Here is a 24,156-nt window from a genome sequence, read left to right as displayed (position 1 = left end):
ATCTAACTGGAATGTAGATAGAGATTCCACATTGGGCAGTGACCATATGCCCATTATTATTACCATTAATTTTACCAATCCTGTTGCCACTTCCTTCAAAGTATCCAAATGGAGATTAGACAAAGCCAATTGGCATTCATTCAACTCTTTGCTCACCGGAGTGATTATAGCCAGCCTAAGGAACGACGACATTAACAAATATAACAAGAAAGATCCTTGAAGCGATCAATTCAGCCGCCACTCAAAGTATCCCCACTACAGGAACCAAAACCACCGCTAATGCTAAACAACCAATCCCATGGTGGAACGAAGACTGCAAAAATATAATCAAGGAAATAAAGAAAGCCCTTAATAAATTTCGCCATACAGGTCTCTCAACTGATTATACAAACTATAAACTAAAATTAAAACAAGCAAAGAATATCATTAAAAGAGCAAAGGAAACGTCTTGGCAAAACTATTGCTCCACCCTTGAAATTAACCAATGCAACTTAAACAAGTTTAGAATAAACTAAAAGCATTGCGAGGCGCAAATAGCAACAGTATTCCAAACATCAGGGGTGCAATAAAGATAAAGCAGAACAACTAGCAATACACTGTAATGAGCAAAAGTGACAATTATACAGTCAGATTCCAAGTACATAGAAAAAGTATAAATATCTAGATCTACTTACTGACTTAGATCAAATGATTTCTCCCTTAAACGAACCATTTAGCCGGGACGAATGTAAATCAGCACTTAGACATAAGAAAATAAACTACCCAGGTAACGATAACCTAGGAGACAAAAATATAAGAAAATACCACCCTATATAGAAGGAATTATACTAGATTTGGTTAATATATCATGGCAGAAAGGGCAAATTCCCCACAAAAGGAAACAGGCTATATTTATCTCGATCCCTAAAGCTGGCAAAGACCCCACATAAATATCCTCATACAGACCGATCTCCCTTACCGATACCATATGCAAGGTCATGGAGACGATGATAAACAATATACTCAAACATCACCTTGAAAGCAACAATCTTCTCTCACAAAACCAAAGTGGCTTCCGCAATAAAAGATCTACCCTAGATCCACTACTAAGGCTCGAGTCCCGTATCAAACTAGCCTTTAATGCTAAAAGAAAATGCGATAAACTCCTCATAGATATTTTCTTAAACCGTTAGAAAGCCATCGATTTAGTTTGGACTGATGGTCTCATTGCCAATTTGAACCATTATGGAATCAATGGCAACATGCATCAATGGATTAAAACTTTTTTAAAAGACAGACACATCAGAACCAGAATAGGAGCGCATTATTCAAAAGAATATGTACAAGAAAATGGCACCCATAAAGGGAATATCCTGAGTCCGATCCTATTCAACATCATGATAAACGATCTCGATCGCTCTGTCGATCGCAGCAAAAAAGACCTATCCAATTTGCTGACGACAGCGGCTTATGGAAAGCGGGCAACCCACGCAGCCAGCAACTATTAACAAAACTACGTGTCAGCCTAGATAGCATTGGCAAATGGGCTGACAAATGGGGGTTCAAGCTAACAAAAGGAAACACAACGGGAATAATATTCACACCCCGTAAAATATAAAAGGATAAACAACGGGAATACTATTCTCCCCCCCCCATAAAAGATGCAATATAGAGCCACCAAACCTATATATTCAAGGCGAACCAACCAAATTTAAAAGAGTGGCCAAATTTATAGGTAAGTATTACGACAAACATCTCACATGGAACCATCACATCACCGAATTAATACGGAAATGTAGCGGAGACCTTAATCTTCTGAAAAACATCAAAGGTTGACAATGGAATGCAGACCAAGACACATTGGTAACACTTAACATGGCTTTAATTAGATCAAAAATGGAGTATGGATGCCAGATCTATGCATCTGCCAAACCGTCAATACTCAACGCCTTGACATAATGCAAGCAAAAGATTTGCGTTAATGCACAGGCACACTCCGAAATAATTCTAAATATGAACTACATATCCAAACAGGCGAAACATCTTCAACACTAAGAAGAGAAGAATTCACATTAAGATATACAGCCAGAATTTCCATACAAAATCCGAAGCACCCAACAGGAACATCATTAACAAATGCAACGGGGGCCCCGAGTGGCCGAGTGGTCTAAAGCGATCTCCGTTACGGATCACTGCCATCTCACCTTTGTCTGCATGGGGTCTAGTCTCGGGTTCGGCTAATGTGGGTATGTGAGAAAGCTTGCCAGTAGCTTCTCGTGGGTCGGTGGTTCTTTTCGTGGTTTTCCCGGGTTCTTCCTCCACCATTAATACTGGCCGCCATGTATAGCCTATCGTGTGCTGAAAAATGGCGTTAAACCCTACAACAACAACAACAACAACAACAAATGCAACATCCCATTTAGCCGGAGACTCGTCCCCTTCCAACATCTGAGAAAATGATCCACATAACATGTAAAGAAGTACAACTCGACTGCCTTCGTTCAGAAAAGATTCGATATCCAGACCCTACGCCACGGTCAACGAAAACAACAATTGTCAACACCCTAGCAACAATCTTCGGATCCATAGAAGAACATCCTTTAAAAATAAAAATAAAGATCCTCACTATATTAGACAACTCTTACAAAAATTTTGTCAAAATATACACAGACGGGTTTAAATCAAATAACCCAGAGATAAATGCTGCAGCACTAACTACCCCGGAATGAATAACGAAATAGGAAGCCGACTGCCAGATAAATGCTCAATATACACAGCAGAATTATGGGCTATATTCGAAGCAGTAAATATAGCATATCAACAAAAAACTCAAAAAATACTAATAATAAGCGACTCACCTAGTCTACGTAAAACACTGGAAACATGCAACTCAAAGGGGCCTGAAAAGCTCCTTAAAGAAAGTTACTTGCTAATTAACAACATGGCAAAACAAGACCAAATTGTAGAATTCATGTCGGTTCCATCACATATAAACATTCCAGGCAACGAGAAGGCCGATCAAGAAGCAAAGAACGCACTGAGCGAAAATGAACCAACCCACATCAATTACAGCGTCTCGGAATTGTACAGCATTATAGCCAGAACTTGTCTCTAAATGGCAAATACAATGGGACAATGCCTCGAAGGACGTACGCTATACTCGATTAAACAAAGTCGCAATACCAAAGCACTGAAAACCAATATCAAACGTCATCAACAGATCAGTAACGAATCAATACAGTCAAACCGTACTTGTAAGCAGTATGGGGAATATGTGAATTTGGAGCAAAATGCTCCAGTTGCGTTGATGATGACGCCCTCCTGTTTGTTTCCAATATATGTCCAATATATGACGAACAAATTAAAAAAACTGGTCAATACATAACAAGAAACAGAAAATTAATTCGTCATATACCTAACCCGAAATTCTTTACCAAACCAACCCAAACCCCAATCAAACAATTGATGCTATGTTAATCTTCCTTAAGCCAACTAAATACATGTACTCAGACCGACCGGATACCTAGGGAGATCACATAAGTAATATAGTTTAAGACACTGCTTTAGAAATAGTACTTAATCAATATACACTCATACAACATGTGCATTATCGGACATGTCATAGTGCTTCTGGGCGGGAAATTGGTGACGGGAGTAGCATACGGTTTACAGCCCGAAATGGGGCGAATACCGCCAGTTCGCGGGCTGATGCTACACTTGCACCTATCACCCATTTCGGCGGCTTGAGCTGTCCAAATGTATAATCCATTAAGCAATGCAACAAGTGATTGGTAATAAAGAAACCAGCATTCATACTAGCATATATATGTTCTATCATTACTTAAGGCATGATGAATCGACTTAAAATATACTAATCATGGCCATCAAAATTAAAATTTATAAGGTTTCTTAAGTCGCAGCCATCAGGGCCTGCTACACAATGCGGAAACAAATTGACTCATAAATTAACTAGAAACTAGAGCAACAACCCAAAATTAGACCTATTTAGTGGCTAAAAATCTAAAGCAATCAGTACCAGCCACACCAGGTGGCACCAAATTATATAATTAGGAAACATGTCCTTAAACAAATATTGATCTATAAGGTGATTAAAACCCAGGCAACAGACACCCCGCACAAGGCAGAAATATTTATTTTTAGAATAGAAACTCCAAATATTACTAGATTAAATAACTGTTCACTAAAATAGACTAGGAGATTCATCGTGCCATCTACATCTTTATTTTCTGCTACAAACATTATAAATTATTTGTCAAATTATAAATAAGGCAAACGAAGCTATTTACTATTCGGAAACTGGGGCACAAAAATCGATACCGGATGTAGGACGCATCCCTTTCACTGAGCCCGATCCTCTTTTGCCATCTCCAGACATGTACCATCAAGGTGAATGCCTGTGGACCATTCCCACTCACCAATATTCCCGTGACACATAAATGTCTCGAAATCAGACCAATCAAATAGCACTCCTTAAGTGCATTAATACGCTGGGGGAAGTGGCACCATTCCTTCCCCTTCGACAAAATCTATCATTCCCAAATGGGAAATTAAACAGTCGTACATGCCAGCAAGGGTGAACACGACTATAATCAAAACGACAGACCGACCGACCAGTCTGACCATCCATTGTTGACTCATCCTCCTATGACGATGTGTTCAAGACTAGCCAATCTGAACGAAGCTTACATGAATTTACACCGTGTGAGAAAAAGCCTGATACGGAAGCCTGAGGAGATAGAGAATGTCCAAATGTTAAAAGTGACCAAAAGACCTGATAAAAGAGCTCTTTAGAGAGGAAATCAAGAAAGAAAAGATAGAATGAACGCAGAAATACAGACTTCAAAAGCAGAGAGAGCAGCAGCAACAGCAGCAGCAGGAACCAGACAGAAGTTTTATTCCCTTTTCGAAGAAGCAGACCCTATCCTGTGAGAAAGCATGTAGCCAGACGGGGACGCAATCTAAGACAATAAAAGATTGCCATAACTCGCTGTTCACAAAAACAGCTGTTTTCATGGCTCTCCAAATACTCTAGAAAAGAGATAATAATTTAATTGCCAATTGTACGTTAGTAAGTTAAAAAAATAGATGTGTCTATAAGCACTTTGTTTAAATGTGTTAGTAGTGTGTCTATAAGCACTTCGTTTCCATAGATTATCAAAAACTAATATGTATGTGTTTGTAATTAGTGTTTACAAGTAAAAAGTGTGTGAGTGTTTCTTTTAGGTCCGCGCGTTCCATATTTTTCGGCCGATGATATGGGTCTTGAAAGTTTTGGTATCAGGTGATGTTTTTCTTCACGTCAGCGCTTTACAAATATAAAGGGAGCGCTCATCAGTCTGGCTACCCATCGTTAATTCGTGAACAGCAGACTAACCAAACTTCTGAAACTTCAGATGCACTAAGAGTACGCCCGGCTATGTGTGTTTGTATGAGCTCGCCTACGTTTGTGTAGATAGTAATATGTGTGTTTGTATAAGTGTGCTTTAGTTTGTGTTGATGATATATTTTGGGATCTGTAAGCGTTCGCGTACGTTTGTGTGGATAGTAGATATTGCGCTTTTTGAAAATATATTTTGTGTTTGTTTTTCCTCTTCCCGTGTGTCGATAGTATATTTGGGTTTGTTTTTCTCCTTCGCGTGTGTCGATAGTATATTTGGTTGTTTGTTTGTTGTTTTTGTTTTCCTCTTCATGTGTGTGAATAGTATATTTGGGTTTGTTTTATCCTCTTCCCGTGTGTGAATAGTACATTTGGGTTTGGTTGTTTCTTTTCCCTCTTCCCGTGTGTGGATAGTATATTTGGGGTTTGTCTTTTCCTCTTCCCTTGTGTTGATAGTATATTTGGGTTTTGTTTTATCTCCTTTCCGTGTGTGGATAGTAGATAATATGTGAAGATAGTATAATGGATTGTTTCCTTCACGTCCTTGAGTGACAAATATGAAATCAAAGCGTTCGTCGTTCGCGCCATTCAACATTGAATAAACAAAGATGGCAGTGGATTTGTTCAACAATTTGAAAGACAGTTGGTACTGGATGGTGGATGCCGCCTATGTGGTGGAAAGGCTAGAACGTGAATTTAGGTATCCAGGTACCAAAGACTTTGTAACAAGTAAAATGACCAACCTGAAAGTAGCCAGGGATCTGGTGCAAGGCATGATAGAGGAGGAAGTGAAGAAATTAAGAGGCCTTATTCAACCAAAATATGTGAGAGTGGGAACTTTGAAGCAGGCACTTGATGCTGTCATCAAAATCAGGTGCTTGTTAGAAGACATATTGAATTTGACAGAGTGGTCTTTTGTAAAGTGGGGGCTTGACCAACTAAAGAAAGGAGAAGAAATGATGAGAACAGTGCTAGAAGATTAAAGGTAACTGGGCTAAAGAGAGAAAGGAAAAAGAAAACAGAAAGAAAAAAAGAGGAGCATGAAAGACTGAACGAAAACTGGATGAAGGATCAGGAGAAACTTAGATCTATGGGACATCCTGACTTGATGCCAGAAAAGGAAAAGAAGAAGAAGAAAGGAATTATTGAGACAATGAGAACATGGTGGAAGAACTGAAGAAAATAAAGAAGAAAAACCTAAAGATATGATTTCTTGCCTAAAGTATGTTTTAGTCGGTTGTATAGTTTGTTTGTGTTTGTGTGCTGTATGTTTTATGTTTTATATATGTCTATCTCCCGCCAAAACTTTCTATGTTGTTTTTCCCGCTCTTTGGTTCCGATTGAGGCAAGCCCCTTGCGACATTGTTACCAATCTTCAGTACTGTGACACCACCTTACCTGTTCCATTCCTATTGTCCCTATACAACAACCCCACTTTTCGGTGTCCGTATACAGTCCCAATATTCCCCATGTTAAATTCCCATTATCCGTAGAGTGTCACCAGGGGGTCTGGAAAATCTTTTCCGTATAGTGTCCCAGGGGTTTCTGTAATATATTTTATCATTATCCGTAGGGTATCCCCCTTCACTACTTAAACACAGATGGAGAGAGGCTTTCGCCGGGAAGAAGCCTACGTGAACAATTGAAACAGTCTGAGTGCGAGTTTATACATGACTGATGACTGCAGTGAGCTGTATGAGATAGACCTTATCATCGTTAACATACTCCCAGTCACTTTGCATCTTACTAATCTTTACCAGAGACCTGTCTTTTCTACATAAACAAATGTTTTGTAGATTTTTTATTCTTAAAATCAATAAAAGCTATAAAAGGTTTTATTTTCGTCGAGTCACTTTTGAATAAAAATGTTAGTATAGAAATGGCGTATAATGTACAATTGTGCATTAGTTATAATACCGTTTTTAATAGCCCAAGCAGAGTCTTTGATTTATTTGTATTCGATGTATCACCTGTGTAATAAATGGTACAGTAACACCTTGCACTATTCTGAAGGATAAATACCGCTGCTAAATAACATAGTAAAAAGTTTCAGCGTGCAGTTTGATAAAAATGAATATCGGGTGGTTCACTTTCTTAAGCAATCAAGGAAAATTATATATATGATTGCGATATGGCTAACTGATATAAACATCGGTTAATCGGCTCTTTGATCTTCGGTTTGTCATCTATTAGTATGAAATCACTACCCGTGCAAGACTGCTTCAGCAGTAGTGAAAGGGGGCACCCTACGGACAATGGGAATTAGCATTACAAAACCCCTTGGGCAAATCTACGGACAATGGAAAATTAACATGGTGAAAAATCGTGGGCAAATCTACGGACAAGGGGAATTAACATGGGAATAAATCGTGGGCCACTTTACGGACAAGGGGAATTTAACATGGCGATAAATCGTGGGTCACTCTACGGACAAGGGGAATTTAACATGGGATTTTTTTTTTAAAAATTTTTTTAAAAAAAGGGGTAGGCAATTCAAAGACTATCTCTTTTCGAGAAATATGGCTGGCCCTGAAAAGGGCCTTTGGGTTTTCTTCTGCTTCTAATTTCTTCTTTTCCTCCACCAACTTCTTATTTTATCTCCAACACTCTTTCTCTTCTTTTTTTTCTCCTCCTCTTCTTTCTTCTCTTCCTCCTCTTCTTCTTTCTTCCTCTTCTCATTTTCTTCTTCTTTTTCAATTTTTTCGTTCCATGTTCTTATTCTTATCTTTTCCTCTTCATCCTCCTTCTCCTCCTTTATTTCCTTCATCACACCACTAATCTTGTCCTTTGCTTTTCTTAAGTTGTTAATTTCCATCTTTACACGATGGGGACTATAGGAATAATGGTCTTCAACCAGTCTTATTAGCATCTGTTCCATTATTCCTAAGTTGTCTAAAACGTCTTGCAAGGTTTGTATTTTGTCCATTTGGTTTGACGCCATCTTCTTTTTATTCTTTGCAGAATGGTTTGAACGACGAACACTGTGGGTTCTTATAGTGAAAGCGCGAACGTGAAGGAAAACATCCCCCTAAAAACATAAAATGGATCTTACCTAGATCATGACCCAACAACGCGCGTACGTGAAGGAAAACATCCCCCTAAAAACATAAAATGGATCTTACCTAGATCATGACCCAACAACGCGCGTACGTGAAGGAAAACATCCCCCTACTTTTTTCATATAATAAAACCCAAACTATACTCTCCACATACGCTAAGAAACCCATAATCTACTATTCACACAAACATACCTTTACTCTTACAAACACAAACACACAAACACACAAACACATACACTTCCACTATTAATAAAGAGTTAGTGTTTATTTTCACACTACTCACATTGGCAAATCGATGGTTATTTCTTTTCTAGAGTATTGGGTAGCCCTGAAAAGGGCTGTTTTTTTTAACTCCTGATGCACCTATCTAATGGTTGCACCTTCCTGGCCTGGCGCCGCACACGCATCTTCTTCCCCAGTCTTCTTTCACCTTTCTTTTGGGGAGCGCAGAGGGAGGATGATTCGCTTCAACACCCCAATCCTCTGTCTCGGGAATATTGAACGACATCCTCTCTTCTCTTTTCTTTTCCTCTTCTTCCCTCTCTCTTCTCTCCTCCTCTTCCTTCTTTACTCTTGCTTCTTCTACTATAGCCTCTGCTGATAGTTCGTTTACTATCCGCCTGGCATATTCCAGGTGCATCTGGAGTTCTAACAGTTTCACTATTCTGCTAGTCATTCTTCTGGCTGTGTTGATCAATCAACAAGGGTAGCTAGACTGCCCAGCGAGTTTCAATTTATAGTGAAAGCGCGGACGTGATGGAAAACATCCCCCTAATAACGTAAAATTGATCTTACCTAGATCATGACCCAAAACAACGCGCGGACCTAAAAGAAACACTCTCTCACTTTTTATGCTACCCATCACTATTATAAAATTTTTATAAATCACTTCAATAGACTATCCACATACTCAAATCAATCCAATCTAACCCCAAATTTACACCTCAAACACTAAGAAAATATATCATTTTAATCTACTATCCTCACCAACTTATTTTTTAAGCTCTTACTAACACATACCCTCACATTTTTAATAGCAAGAGTTGGTGTTTATTTTCACACTACTCACATTGGCAAATCGATGGTTATTTCTTTTCTAGAGTATTGGGTAGCCCTGAAAAGGGCTGTTTTTTTTTGTTTGCTATGGCATTCTTTTTTAGTTTCTAAGAATGCGATGTCCTCTGAGGATAGACTTTCTGGCGATAGGTCTGCTTCTTCGGAAAGAGAAGAAGAACTCTTTGGTGTCGATACGGCAATCGACAAAGCCTCTGTCAGCTTCAGGTTGTTGCTGCTGTTGCTGCTGTTGTTGCTGTTGCTGCTGTCTCTGAAGTCTGTACTTCTCTGTCCATTCTTCTTTCTCCCTGTTCATTTCTTCTCTGAAGAGCTCTTCTATCAGGTCTTCAGTGATTTTTAACATTCTCACATTCTCTATTTCTTCTGGCTTCGGTATCAGACTGTGTCTGACCCTATGCAAATTCACGTAGGCTTCGTTGAGCTTAGCTAGTTTGGAGCACATCTTCGTAGGAGGATGAGTCGACAATGGATGGTTAGACTGGAAACAAACCGGTTCTTAAAGTCAAAGCGCGGACGTGAAGGAAAACATCCCCACACGGTTTTCTAGTCTCAACGTTTCAGTGAGTGTCATGAGAGGGATAGTAAGAAATGAAAGAGCATCAATTCAACAGTCTTATAGCTAAACAAACCACAAAGGCATTTTTTTCAAAACACAACATTTTTTATTCAAAAATCACTTAACACTAAAGAACAACTCTAACATTTTTTAACAATAATCCAACACTATAACATCAAACAATTTTTTTCAAATCACAAACATTTTTTTCTCAATGGACAATCTACTTTGAACAGGGCTGACAACGTTGTGAATGAAATTGTGATTTCCACTGTTGGAAATCATTAGGCCATTGATGGACACTACGTTTCCTAGCTTGAGACAAAAGATAAGCATAATGGTCACAGAACCATCGATCTACTTTCACATCGTTTCTAGCAGAAGAACGAGGATCGAAATGAGTCACTAAATGTTCTAAGGAATAGCCCAGGCTGCGATGATGCAGAAAATACACACAGTACTGTCCACACACCAAGGAATCTGTGCCTTGTAATTTCACGTTATTGAATCGGGTGGTTTGAGCATTTCTTCTCATAAAGTCGATGATATCGTCTTCCAAAGGGGGCAATCCGTACGAATCGAAATATTCCACACATCCTTCTTGAGGAAAGTAGACGGCTACCCAGTGGGTTCCTGGGAGATGACTGTCGTCCGTGTTGATCACGTAAGCTTGATGGTCTTTAGGTTTGCGATGAGGGAGTTCATCTTTAGCACAGACGACAGGATTCCAAGAAGCCGTATACGAACTGTGGTTCAAAAGGTAATAAAGTTCCCAGGTATCCATTTGTGTGGTTTTTTTTCTTCTTCACAGGTAATAATACGTTGTCAATTCGATCCTGACTTTTTGCTTGAAAATGTCTGACGAATAAGCGGTTATTCGTTCTGTTTCCTCACTCTGATTCAGGAGAGCTTCGATACGATGGATCTCTTGAGTGGTTAATGGTGGACAAGAATGTTCACGCAAGTCTTTATACCACTGGTGCAACACGTCTTTGTTCGAGATGAGACTCCAAGCTTCGTCCAGATACTCGTCCAATTTTTCTTCTTGACTTAACATCAGGCATTTATCGTGTTGAATTTGACTGGGATGATCGTTTTGACATCCATAGCAGTTTTTCTTGATCAATTCTGTTATTTTGTCGACCAAGTGTTTGGCAAAACAGGAGACTAAATGGGCTTCTTGTTCTGGCCATCTCGATTTCATCATGATCACTTCTTCTTCCACAGTCTCCTCACATTCCATCTCCAAAGTTTCTCCACTAGGTAAAGAGGGATAACAGTCTTCCATAGCCTCTAATAATCTAGAATGACTTCTCTCAAACTGTTGATTTCTATGGTATTATCGAATTCTGCATACAGGATGACGTTCACTGTCTTGTCCAGTGGCTTTTCAAACTGAAGTTCCACACGCATCTGGCCAGATTTTATAGGGTGGAAATGTCCCTCGTCGCTGCCTTGGTCTGGAGTGAAATCGAAAGCCCACAAAGCATAGCCTCCTGCATAATCCTCGTACGTAATGCCGTGACTGGTGTTGGTTCCTAACTGGCCGGTGGCTTCGTACAGGGACAAGTACGACCTCAAGTAATTCTTATCGGGATCAAATTTAGGCTCGAAAGGTCGGGTACACAAGGTCTTGCCATCGCGACTGACTTCGATCTTGGTCACGTCAAAGTGATGAAAGTTGAAAGGATTTTTAGCGAAGAGTCCGTTGAAGGCTTCATTCTCGACTATACCAAGGATCAAACGTTTGGGTAACTGTCCTTGAAACAGATGATCTTCGATTATGGATTGATTGTTACGGGGAATGGTGAACGTTTTCACTTCCACGCGTCGAATGGGATACTTGGCGGTCGTTCTGCTCAACGTTTGACTGATGTCGTTACCTACTTTGGGTAACACTTCTACGCGTCGTACGTAGAGTTTGGCTTCTAGGATTTTGCTTTTGGGATTGCCACCAATAGTAGCATCAGTATCAGCCAACAAATGGAAAGCGGCACTGCTGCGATTCAGTCTCAAGCGAACATTGACCCCGTTCAGCAAATATTTCTCTTGTAACCACATGTCCAAATGCAAACGATCCATCAGTTCTAAACTCTGTCCATCTTTGATTCTGTTTCTTCGTTCTACAAATCCCTCATTGGTGTTTATTTTTGATTTGGGGTCAGCTTCAAGAATTGTTTTATCAAATTCGTTCGCTTCGTCAGGTTCCCATAGCACGCAGGCATTGAGATAAGTGTTCTTGGCGTCTATTCCGTACGTCAAGAGATTTTCCAGGTAGGCACGATAAGGGTAAGTATCCATGCTGCTGCTGACCAGTTTGTTGTTCAAGTACAAGTCCACTGAGCTGAACAAGGAATGCATGAAATTGTTGATGGGAGCTACTTTCTCTTCGCCGTTTATAGTATCTCCTCCCTTATCTAGAACTTGGACTTTCAAGTACAAGTAACTGCTATTCAGATCGATGTAATCTTCGGGTTGTCCTTTGATTTCAAACTCGATGGGAGCGGAATCGATCAGTGAGGAGACGGGGTAAAATTCCACCCATTGGGATTCTTGCATGGTCATCATGGTGGGGGGCATGGCAAACAGATCCAGTTCCGTCTTGGAACAAGCGCAAGACTCTCGGTGCATCATTTTTTTCTGTGTTTCAATAATCGAAAACGTCTAAGTCTCGAACGGTTCTTCTTTTCTTGGCCTTTCTAGCTTGAAGTCTGGTGAAAGGGTGTTTTCTTCGTCGTCTCTTTTTGCCTTGTCCTTGCTGAATGCCTGACTCGGTAGCGTGCAGGACATTTATAGGTGTGTCTCGTCGGCCTAAAATGTCTTTGCCCGTTTGCAGCAAGACATTTTTGCCTGCCCTCATGAAGGCTTCTTTAGGGTTTTGTTTGTCGATGATGACATTTTGGAGAAATTCTTTGCCTTGCGTCAGTGCCGCATCTTTCAAGGCGTGCAATCCGCGTGTCACCATCGGTTTCAACACCGGGGCCACCGAACGAAAGGCCGATTTTAACATGTCTCCTAAACCGTGTCCTCGCTGTCGAGCCACCCCTCGGTACACTGGATACATGACTTACTTACGAATCGTGAGAGAACCGTTTTCGAAAATGGAGTTTCACCGTGACTTTTCCTTTGGTGAATGGAATATTTTGTCCCAAATCTCCTTTTATAGTAATGTTGACCGTGTCCAAATACGACTTGCTGACAGGTAAATAGTGAGGATGGACAAATTCGCGGTGGACGTGATAAGTGTTTCCACCTTCTTCGTCAGCGTTCGTGGCAGAATCCACTTTGAAAGGAATGACACGCAGTAACGGTACGGAGGTGTGTCCCACCACGTTGTATTCCACCACATCGGAGTACACGAAGATCAAATTCAGTCCTTGGTTCAGTTCTACCGGGAAACGAAAATACTTGGCAAAAGAGTCGTTGTCATGAACGACTGCTAATTCGGGGCTTGTTTTTCGTTCTCCTATCTTCCTCAGCTCCGTGTCACCGCCCAATATGTCAAACAATTCAGGACAAAATAAGAAAGACATGAATTTTTTGGACCCCTCAGAAAATTTCATCAGAAAGCGACGAGCTATTCTGTGGTATTCCAGGGTGACACTTTTTTGGACATTCCCCAAAGCTTTATGGAACATGCCATTAAACTTGGTGGCTATGGTGCTGACCAAATGTTGACCGCTGAAATAATAGCCTGCGGGAATGATCAAGTTGTAGGTCCACGTTTGAGTTGTGCCATCATAGGTTTTATTGCTATATGTGCCAATCTTATTCAACTCATCTTGCAATTGTTTGTCATGAACTTCCACCTTAAACCAATTTTGCTGGGGAATGACATTGAGGACTTGGGTTGGGTGAATCATTTCCACTAAAGCCACTTCCCAATGGGCTTCGTGATCTAAGGGGATGGCTTGAGGTAATTTGGCCGTGTAAGAGCACAACGTGTTGTGGGGAAACACCTCCATGGAACTGTCACTGGGTAAGGTTAAGTAAAATTGATTTTGGTGACTCATAATTCCAGAGTTCTGTGGCTGTCCGAGGGAATATTAGTGGATGTCAGAGGTGTGTCTCCGCCCAAAATGGGCTTCTGGTTGTGGTTGTTGTTGGAGTGGTGACTGGCACTGGCACTGGACACAACGTTCCCGTTCGAGGAGAATTTCAGGGAGGGATTGGGAAGCAGGTAACCGATGCAACTGCTCAATAAAATGGTCCACAATTGTTTGTCTCCTTGTTGCAAACTCAAATTGGCAATGGCTGCCCCGATGACACAATACACCACGAAGATTTGGCAGAAAAAGACGATTTGCGTTTTAGGCACACGTTCTCCACACCACACCCACAAGGGTTGTTTTTGTAAATCTTGCACAGAAGAACTGGGTGAAGAAGGAGTGGTCGATGTAGCTGCGTCTGCTGTGTGAAAGGGCATGATGGTCACTTCTTTTTATAGTCGATGACTTGCGAAGCGTCGATCCAAGAATCGAAACTGGGTGGATATCCTTTCCAACGTACTTTGACTTCTTTGACACGTCGTTTGCCCACTTTACGGGTTCTGCGTTCGAGAATGCTTTCGATGTCGTACACGTCGTCTTCTTTTTTGGTGACACGTTGTAACTCGGGCAAATAAAACGTTCCTTTGAGTACTTCTCCGTTCATGTCTTCCAATTTATAGACGGCAGGATGACGGCCATGTACTCGTCCAGTGACGCGAAACAGTTCGGTCGTCCAGTTAGGTAAGTAACCTTTGTCGAAAGTGCGTTTGGTTTTGCCAATGCGCACCCAATCTCCTACGACCAACTCTCCACTTTTCTTGGGGACAGCTCTCGTCGGGGACGTACCGAACAGGCGCTCGAACACCAGCACTTCGTTGTCGGGAGTCACGTCTTGCGGGGCACGTCCGATGCTTCGATGGTAAGATTGGTTGTACGCTTGCACCAGGTGCGGTAAGATGTCGATGTACTTCAGAGTGTGGTGATGCGTAAAATATTTCCACATGCGTTCTTTCAAAGTGCGTTGAAAACGTTCCACGATGCTGGCTTTGGTTTCGGGATTCTCGGTGGTAAAAAAATGAATGTCACGTTTCTTTAATTCTTTTTGGAAAGCTTGGTTCAGAAATTCGGTGCCTTTGTCCGTTTGCCATCGAAGAGGGTGACGACCGCTTTGTTTCAACACCCGTTGCAGGGCTCGCACTAACTCGCTGCTCGATTTGGAAGTCAAGGGCACGACCCAGGCAAATTTGGAAAAGACGTCGATGACACAAAACAAATATTTGTAGCCGCGATTGTAGCTGGCCAAATGAGAGACATCGGCTAAATCGGCTTGCCATTGATGATCGATGCCTTCCACTCGGGTGCGACTTCTGGCAAACTTGCGTCGAATGGGTTTGTGTAAAGTGTAGGTAGCTTGTTCTTGTAACCATCGTTGCACTTGAGGTAAACGGAGACTTTTCAGTCGCGTTTTGGCAGCACGATACAATTTTTGAACTCCTGCGTAACCTGCAGGATGGAAGGGATCGTAGTAAATGCTGGCTAAGACTTTTTCCATTTTTTTTGTGTTGGTTGGTGTGTTAATAAGTCACCCACTCTTCGGTGATGCTACTTTGGGTGGGTCGAAAGGGTGGTTTGGAAACGGATTTACGTGTCCGATGGGCTACGGGAGTAGAAGTCGAAGGTGGTGGTGGTGGTGGAGGTGGCAATGGAATGGCTTTGGTTTTCTTTTCTTTTTTCGCTTCTGGTTTCTCTTCTTTCTTTTTCACTTCTGTCGAAGGAGGTGTGGACATCATCTTTTTAACCCAAGCTTTCATTTCTTCTCGTTGGGGTGTGGGGGACGGGGTCAATAAGGATGCTGCAATCTTACTCGAAATGGGAGCTGCTGACGGTGTTTGAAACACTTCGCGCGTCTCTTCTTCCTCAGGTCTTTGTGGGGTAGCATCTCTGGTGACGGTTGGGGATGACAGTAGTGGTGGTGGTAATGATGATGATGGTGCTGGACTTTTCATCAAGGTCTTAAAATCTTTCAGAGTGGGTAAAGCTGTTTCGTCTAAAGCTTTCTGGTGAAAGAGTTGCAGTCTTTGCAAGAGTTGACCGTACTTTTGCGATTTTTCTGTTTCGGACAAATCTTGGCGATCCATCAAGGATTGCAATTCGTGTTGTAACTGGGACATCTCGCTCAAATTGGGATTGGGAGGTAAATGCGGGGTGCGTTGTTCTTGCCACCGATGGTATTCCATCCATCGTTTGTAAGGCACTAAAGCTAGTTTTCGTCCTTCCATGGGGTTGTCAGCGGCCGATTCTGAGATCTTGGGACTTTCGAGGGCCTTTTTATCTTGCTCCCACCAGTCCTCCCAACATGGTTCCCAAGACTCCTTTCAGTATGGGGCCTAACAAGAGAGGCAAAATGCCTCCACGTTGGACCAACATCTTCTTTTTTTGACGAATGGGAATTTTCTTTTGAACCATTTTCCGAAGAACGTGACGATGTTTGCCTAAGCATTGTTTCTGGTGTTTGGACAAAGGGATCGTGCCTTTCAAGACGTTCAAACAACATTCGCACACGGTATCGATGACCTCTTTGGAGGCCGTTTGAATGAGTTTTTTTCGTAGGGGTGGAGAAGCTTTGGACAGGACAGATAACATGTCCCCATGTTTGGCTAAACGTGGTGGCAGTCCTTTCCTTTTCTTTCCTTGGGGTTTTCTGGAGGGTGACATCTTTGAGTCTTCAGGAGCACCAAAAAACACTGATATCCTACTCGGTCACAGGCCTTTTTTATACTGGAACGCGTCGCCATTGATTGTCTTTACGGCGTATCAGTTTGAGGACAGGCATGACACGTCGTGCAGGGGTACGTAACGGACTAAATCGAGCCAGTTCTTGCTTGGACAAATCCAGTAAACTTTGTAACATGCCCGATCTTTCATGGACTTTGATTTTGGGAGAAGGTACTTTGTGAGCAGCAGCCACTGCCGCTAAATGGGAAGGTCCTGCCACTGGGGAAGTTCTTTTGGGGGTCATCAACGGAGAAGTTCTTGGTGTGATCAACGTCTCCAAGTACTCTTCAGTTCCTGGTGACATCAACGGAGAAGTGGACAAACGTGAGGCTGTCGGAGACGCTGTGGCAGGTCGTGGTTTGCGAGTGTAAGGCTGCGTCCTGGCCGCAGTGCCTCTCTTGCGACTAGTTTTCTTCTGTGGACTTTTCTTTTTCTGAGGACTTTTTCTCTGTTTCTTTTTCTGGGGGCTTCTTTTCTTTTTTCGGGGTGGTGTCTGGTAAGAGGAGGGTCCCGCCACTGGAGAAGTTCTTCTCTTTGGGGACCTGGTCTTTTTCTTCTTGGGGCTTCGTTGAACTTTTGTCTTAGGGATAACTTTGGGGGCATTATGATCCCATCTTAAGAGTGAGCGAATGATGACCCCTCCTAGAGTACCGCTCCCTCCAGGTTTCAAAATGATTTGTTTTTTGGTTTGAGTGTCGATGCGGGGATCGGCCAGTTGGACCAAAGCGACTTTGTTTCGATCGAAAAAGCGTTGGGTTTGATGAGGAATCTGAATGATTCCTTGGAGTAATTGACGTGCCGTCACCGTGAACCATCGTAAGACTTCTTTGAGGCTAGCTTCTAAGACACGAGCTCGTGTTTGTGGATCTTTTTCTCGACTGATGCCATACAAGGCACGAATCAATTTGACGGGAAGATGCGACTGAAGGGACGTCATGTTCTCACTGAGTGTGAGACAGACGAAAAAGGGTCTGAGGTTTTTATAGCTTTTTTTATGGGGAGTGAAATGAAGTCGAGGACGGAGACGTGTACAGGACAGGCCCTCCGTCTTGGCACCAGTGGTGAAACAAGTGGGTACGAAATCGCAAATCCTCGGGAGTGGTAGGTTTCAAATCGACGAGTAAATAGGCGTGTGGCGTTTGAGTGGCATCGTCGTACGCCTGAGTCAGCCAAGGCGTTCCTAACTGTTTGGCTAAGACTTGCACTTGCGATTTATCTCGAGGGCTTTTAAACAAGACCACGTAATGCGCATTGAGACTGATGGTGCGATGGGCTTTACTTTGTTGAAACAAATTTTGGGTGATGTAAACGACACTGGCATTACGGTGATGCCCTTTGCGCGTGAACCACAATTTAATTTCTTCTTCGTCTTCTCCTAACATGTCGTCGAAAATGACCAAATGGGTTAGACGGGAGTCAGAGACGATGCCGTCGTCTTCTTTAGGAATGCCTTCCACAAACACGATGGAATCGCCTTGACTTTCTCGCAAGAGGCTGTACGCCGATTGCCACTCTTTGTAACACCACACGATCCGTTGAGGGGGCCGATCGATCAAATGATGTTTATGCTCGATCAAACGTTTGACGAATTCGGTTTTGCCTGAACCGCTAGGTCCAGCAATGAGCATGTTAAAGGGATGGCGAAGATACAAAGCCTCCCAACTGGCACGATCTAAGTGTTCGTCGATGACTTTGACAGTAGAGGAAGAGGGAGCAGAGACAGCAGAGGTAGCCATGGTGTGAGAAATGTCACTTGTGACACGAAAAACAAACAAGACAAGAGTTTATATACTTTTTTCAGAACACGTTTATTGAATGTTTCAAATATGAACACGAAAGACAAAAATACATACAACCCAAATAGTGATGTACAGGAATATAAAACACAGCAAAGCGATCAAAGTGGAATATAAACAAGTGTCTGTACAACATGTTTTGGTTAACCAAGATGTCCTAGGGACAGTGTGTAATGTTCTTACAGTCTCTACATGAGGTATTGTCACACAAGTGTCCTCCCGGAATGACCTTTCAGGAATGTCCATGACAGTCCTGTCCTGAAGCGAGTGGTTGTTCTCGGTGACGGGTTCTTCTGGCACTGTCACTAACACAGGTTGAAAAGTAACTTTTTTCCTTGAACAACTCTTGTGCATACTGGGCCACTTCTTGGGTCCAAACCTCAAAACCCCCCTTTTTCCAGTCACGAACATCTGTCCAATGAGGGTGTAAGTCACAAGCTACACACACATCGTCATACACGTCTTGGGTAGCTAAAAGTTGACGAATCTTTTTTTCCTGTTGAGGTCGAGAAGTATCCAGATGAAACCGCAAGGCTTTGAGCAAAAGGAGTTTTTCGTGACCATTTAAGGCCATGGAGGTGGTAAGTACTGATCGTAAAGAGTCCACAAAGAATCGGCTGGTAAACGAAATCCCAGAAAACAAGTCACTAAGACACACACCACTTGTCGTCCCAAATTGAATGGATACAGTTCTTGCAATAATCGATGGTAATGATCCACGGTTTGAATATGGTCATTGAGTTCCTTCCACGGAATCTGTTGGATTACATACGACATAAGTCGTGGCATAGCTACCTGTTTTTATAGTCTCTTTGTTTCGAAAAGAATACACGTACTTTCTAGCCAGTGATGTTCGTTTTCCAGTGGGTAATGTAAATCTTGCATACTGTAACCGAAACGTCAGAGTTCGATTAGAAGTTTCCTCTTCCGCTAAGTAGATTCCACGTAAAATATGTTGGTAATCCTTTACCTCGTCTTCCTCAATGGGTTGCTCTAGGTGAATCTCGAAGTAACCGAAATGATCAACACGTGAATCATCGGGGGCCTGGAAGTATTGAACAAGGTCTGACCACTGAAACAATTTCTGACGAATCAGTTCTCTTATACCCTTCAGGTACCAGTGGTTAAAGATCTGGTGACGTAACGGATGCAATTGTTCTTTACGTTTCACTTGTATTTTGACCAGCTCTCGGTAAATGCGTTCTCTCAACTCCACAGGCAAAGCACGAATGTTCTCTTGTAAAGTATCCATGAATAGGTCATACTAAATCCTCTTTGGTCTGACACAAGAAATGTACTCTTTGCACAAACATGGTTTCACTTCAGTGTCGAATTTAAATCGTTGAGTCACTAATCTACACATTACAATTCGTTCAGAAGTTTCCTCTTTCACTAAGTTGACATTGTGTTCAAGATGTTGGTAATTCGTTAACTCTTCCTCTGGAATTCGATGCAGTACGTTTACAATGATGTAACTACAATCGTCCATACCAAACCAATCCTTTTGAAAACTAGAGGATCGTTGATCAATGTCTGTCCGATGGAACACTTTCAATTGAATCAATCCTTGTATAGCTTTCAGGTACCAGTGGTTCAAACACCGGTGACGTAACGGATGCAATTGTTCTTTACGTTTCACTTGTATTTTGACCAGTTCTCGATAAATGCGTTCTCTCAACTCCACAGGCAAAGCACAAATGTTCTCTTGTAAAGTATTCATGAACAGATTATTATGGTAAGAAGTTACTTCAATGTCTCGGTCCCACTAAGGGTAAGTAATGACAATTCGGTGACCATCGAGCATGTTCTACGTAGGCCGAATCTTGCGGTTCCCAGTGGTGAAGTGACACACCGCAACTGAAGCACTTGACTTTATCTCCTTCGCCCAAGTAGAAAAATCCGGCTCTGGCTAATTCTTCGGGGGTCGGTCCTCCTAGATACTTAGGCCATTTTCCTTTGAACGATTGAAGACGATTTTCAAAGTCGCAGTATTCCGACAAACGCACAGGGAACCAATATTCGTCTTTCACAGGTTCGTTTCGATGAGGGTTGAGTGACATGGGTAGGAGTTTGCTCAGGGCTGGATGACATCCGTAGGGGGGTAGACGTGAAGGTGAACATTCCCCTTTAAAACGAAACCCAGTAAAATGTCCAAGAGGACGAGCGGCATCACTTTCGCATCCCACAGGTTTGACACGCACAGCATCACTTTCCATGATAGGGGTAGGGGCACTAAAGTTCCCATGATGCTTTACGGCATCGCTCAGGTCACAAGGTACAGCATCGTACCCATCGCAAGGCTCACAATCGCATTCCACTTCCGAAGCCTCACACTTGAATTGTGCCCTTCTAAACAACTTGTTCTGTGTTTCTCTGAAAGTATTCATCTTGTTCGCTCGGTCTTGGTAGTCACAATGAACTATCGATTTTGCCTAGGGTTCCTTTTTATATACAGACCAATACCGACGTGACCGTACGGTAAGGTGAAATGATTGGGAAGTCGAACTCGCTTCTGGTATACAATTTCATAGATTTTTTCCAAGGGTCGACTGACGATGTGGTGAGTGGGTAAACGTACAATCTTGTTCGGTTGATAGGTGGTCACTTTAAAGTTTCCATCCTCTCCCGATTGCAAGGCTTCTTTCAATACCCCAAAGTTGACCACTCGACTGGTACGATGATTCAGAGTCAGTCCTTTCACTTTGCACGTCGTGTGCACTTCTCCTTGTTTGTCACGGTATTCGTAGCCGTAATTTTTGGGACCGCCACTGACGAAACTTAAAATCTTGTCGTCAGGATGCTCGTCTGTCCAGGCTCCTAAACGGTCTCCTTCGATGTTAGGGTGATGTTGAATCGGGTGATGGATGTAAATGCAACTGTCCGTGTCAAAGTACAGGACGCGTTCCCCTAGCAGTTCTAAAGCTTCGTACAATTTTAAGCGAGCATGGGCTGTCACGTAAGCCGCAATGATGACATTTCCAAAAGGGTCGTCTTGTACAAAGTCCAGATCTTCTTCGTAATTGACCAAGATCAAATTCTCTCGAACGACGTCCACGTGTTTCATGTATTTGGTTTTGTCGTGAATCATCTGGAAGTAGCGGGAAGGTTCTGTCAAATATTCCGTCTTGGGTAAACACGGTCGTTGTGCCATTTTACCCCACAAGCAATTTAACATCACTTTGGCAAACGATCGCCTGCCTTCGTTTTTCTCAATGTGGTCTAAAGTGATGCCTTCTTGTTCCCGGTATTTCTCTTTGAATTGTATTTGGTCTTCGGGAGTGTGACACCAGGAAGGATAGCCGCTGGCTTCTTGCTTCAGTTTCAAAAAGGCATCCACGTAGTCTGCGAAAATGCCTTTCTGAGTAGGGTCACCCTTGCGGTATTGTTGTGTCTTGGGAAAGTGGCAAATTTCGTACACTTCTAACAGTTGGTATCCCATGTCCAGAGCTTTGAACAATTCTACGCTGACCCACGTTCCCGTCAAGGCCCGTTCTTCCTGGCTGTGCTGACAAGGTTGGTCTTGGTTGCACGTTTCGGCACAAGTACGGCACAATGGAAACATCAGTTTGCCTTGACAATGGTGAGGTAAGACGGGATGGTATAGGTTCGTGGGAGGCAAAACTTTGCACTTGATCAAGCCTTCGTATTGTCGAATGTTTTTCAGGTCGATGTGTTCCGTCAGCAATTGCGGATGCCCTACAGGAAAGCGACAATATTTGCACACGTAGGGATACAGCGAACACACGTCCAAGTATTTGATTTTTTCTCCTTTCTCTTCGTCGGCTTGGTACAGCAAACAGGTGGCATTGGTCCTTCCTCCGTACAAACTATCCCTCGGGTTCAGCGGGTCCATGAACTGGTAACTTTCCACGAGGCGTTTAAACTCGGGATCGGTTTTCATACGGTGATCGTACTCGTGTTCCCACATTTCCACCACTTGGTATCCTTCCTGTTCTAACTTTAGGCGTCGCTGACAAGTGTCCTGGTACAAGTCTTCCATGGTTCGTTGCAAAAACTGATTTTTAGTACCACGGTCAGGGTAACAAACAGGACATCCGTGAAATAAGCAGCCGTTAAACTCGTACACGATCTTGGGGTTTTCTAAGTCCCAGCCATCGACCGAATACGTTCCGATGGTCTTTTCGCCCCCTCCGTTGCGGGCATGCTGAATCCACTTGTCTTCCTTGTCGCACAAGTAATGTAACCAACGTAGGGCTTTGACCGAGTATTGACGCTTGACAAAGTGGGTCGTTTGAGGGCTGATGACAGCCACGGTGTTTTCAGGCATGAATCGTTGTCGATACACTAGGGAACACGCTTTGGCAATGGTGCAAGCTTCTTTCAAAGGATCCACCCCTCCGTGTTCCATGAACAGTTCTCGAAATTTTCCACAGCAACGCCGTAAAGTGTCCACGTCAGAACGACAATACTTTAGCATTTCTTCCTGAAAGTCGAAAGGGTCTGAGACGTGAATCTGGTACCAAGCGTAGAAAGCTTCTCGTTGTTCGGTACGCATGTTGTCGGGGTCGTAATAGTGAGCCTCAGGCAAATGGGGTAGAACGGCGTGTTGATTGGCTTCCGTATTGAAAAAGTGTGGAAAGTACCCTTTAGCCATTTCTGTCATTCCAAACGTTTTAGGCATTCGACTCAAAGGCATGGCCAAATAGCTCATCGAATCTTTAAACTGTACTTGTCCCACTTGCATGAAAATGATTTTGGCTCCGTTCAAAGTCACTTTAGGACGCTCGGTGCCTTGTTCCGTATAGTGCCTCAAAAGAAACTGTCCATCGTATCCGGAGAAATTGTGAGCCATCACCGTGGCATGACGATGACAATCTCCGTAACGTTCGATGTCCTCTTGGCTCCACGTCTTGTCGATGGGGTCTAAGACCCATCGAGCGAAATCGGCTAGCGTGTTCGGCCCCCGAAAGATTTTTTCACGTCCTCCAGGAATCTTGCTGCAGTGAGGGCAATGACTAAAGATAGGTTCTTGAATGCACTTCTCGCACGCTCGATGAGCCACGCAGAAATTAGGAATGTGAATGCCAGTCTCTTGCATGCATTCGAAATCGAAAAAGATGAAATTGCCTTTCTTCTTGTGACCGTCCTCTTTCTCTGGTGGGGGTTGGTATTTTTGCACGTAACATTCGTGTTCCAAGTCCACGATGTGGTGACAAATGTGACATTTTTTCTTTCCTGAACATACGTGTGCCTTGGTATTATTGGTACGTATGCCTTGTCCACACGCGGGGCACAATCTCAGCAGTTGACAAGCGCATTTCTTCTGTGAACCTTGCGTCTTCAAATGTTGTTGGTAACAGGTAGGGCTGACAAACGTGCGCAGACAAGTTGAACAAGGCACTGGTTCTTCGCTCAGACAGGGTGGAGAGGCCAAACATCCTGTGCATTTCCATCCACAATGCTTGTGTTGCTCTCGATTGTTATAACCATAGTCACATTTTTCACAGTAATAACTGTATCCCAGGAATCTAGTGATAGTGGTAATCGTATCGAAATGGTCATCGTGATG

The 24,156-nt window shown here is 42.7% G+C and overlaps 2 protein-coding genes across 3 annotated transcripts in view; both read right to left on the bottom strand.

Moving 5' to 3' along the window:
• LOC149781611 (E3 ubiquitin-protein ligase MIB2-like) overlaps nt 1-24,156 on the bottom strand; it is an 89,026-nt gene that overhangs the window by 60,073 nt on the left and 4,797 nt on the right. The gene's annotated exons all lie outside the window — the stretch shown is intronic.
• On the bottom strand, nt 7,925-9,571 carry LOC149781612 (uncharacterized). The gene is made up of 2 exons (XM_089934766.1): nt 8,500-9,571; nt 7,925-8,429 (listed from the first exon to the last, which is right to left on the bottom strand). Exon 2 carries the CDS (start codon nt 8,316-8,318, stop codon nt 7,938-7,940), a length of 381 nt encoding a protein of 126 aa, XP_089790892.1. The 5' UTR covers nt 8,319-8,429; nt 8,500-9,571; the 3' UTR covers nt 7,925-7,937.

The sequence above is a fragment of the Sinohyriopsis cumingii genome, chromosome 15 (assembly GCF_028554795.1).
Source record: "Sinohyriopsis cumingii isolate HCF-2022 chromosome 15, ASM2855479v2, whole genome shotgun sequence".
Classification (NCBI taxonomy): Eukaryota; Metazoa; Mollusca; class Bivalvia; order Unionida; family Unionidae; genus Sinohyriopsis; species Sinohyriopsis cumingii.
This window is presented reverse-complemented; position numbering and strand designations above follow the sequence as displayed.

Bases quoted from the DNA above. Each gene is read 5' to 3' on its own strand.
- LOC149781612 (XM_089934766.1), bottom strand. From the start codon at position 8,318: ATGGCGTCAAACCAAATGGACAAAATACAAACCTTGCAAGACGTTTTA.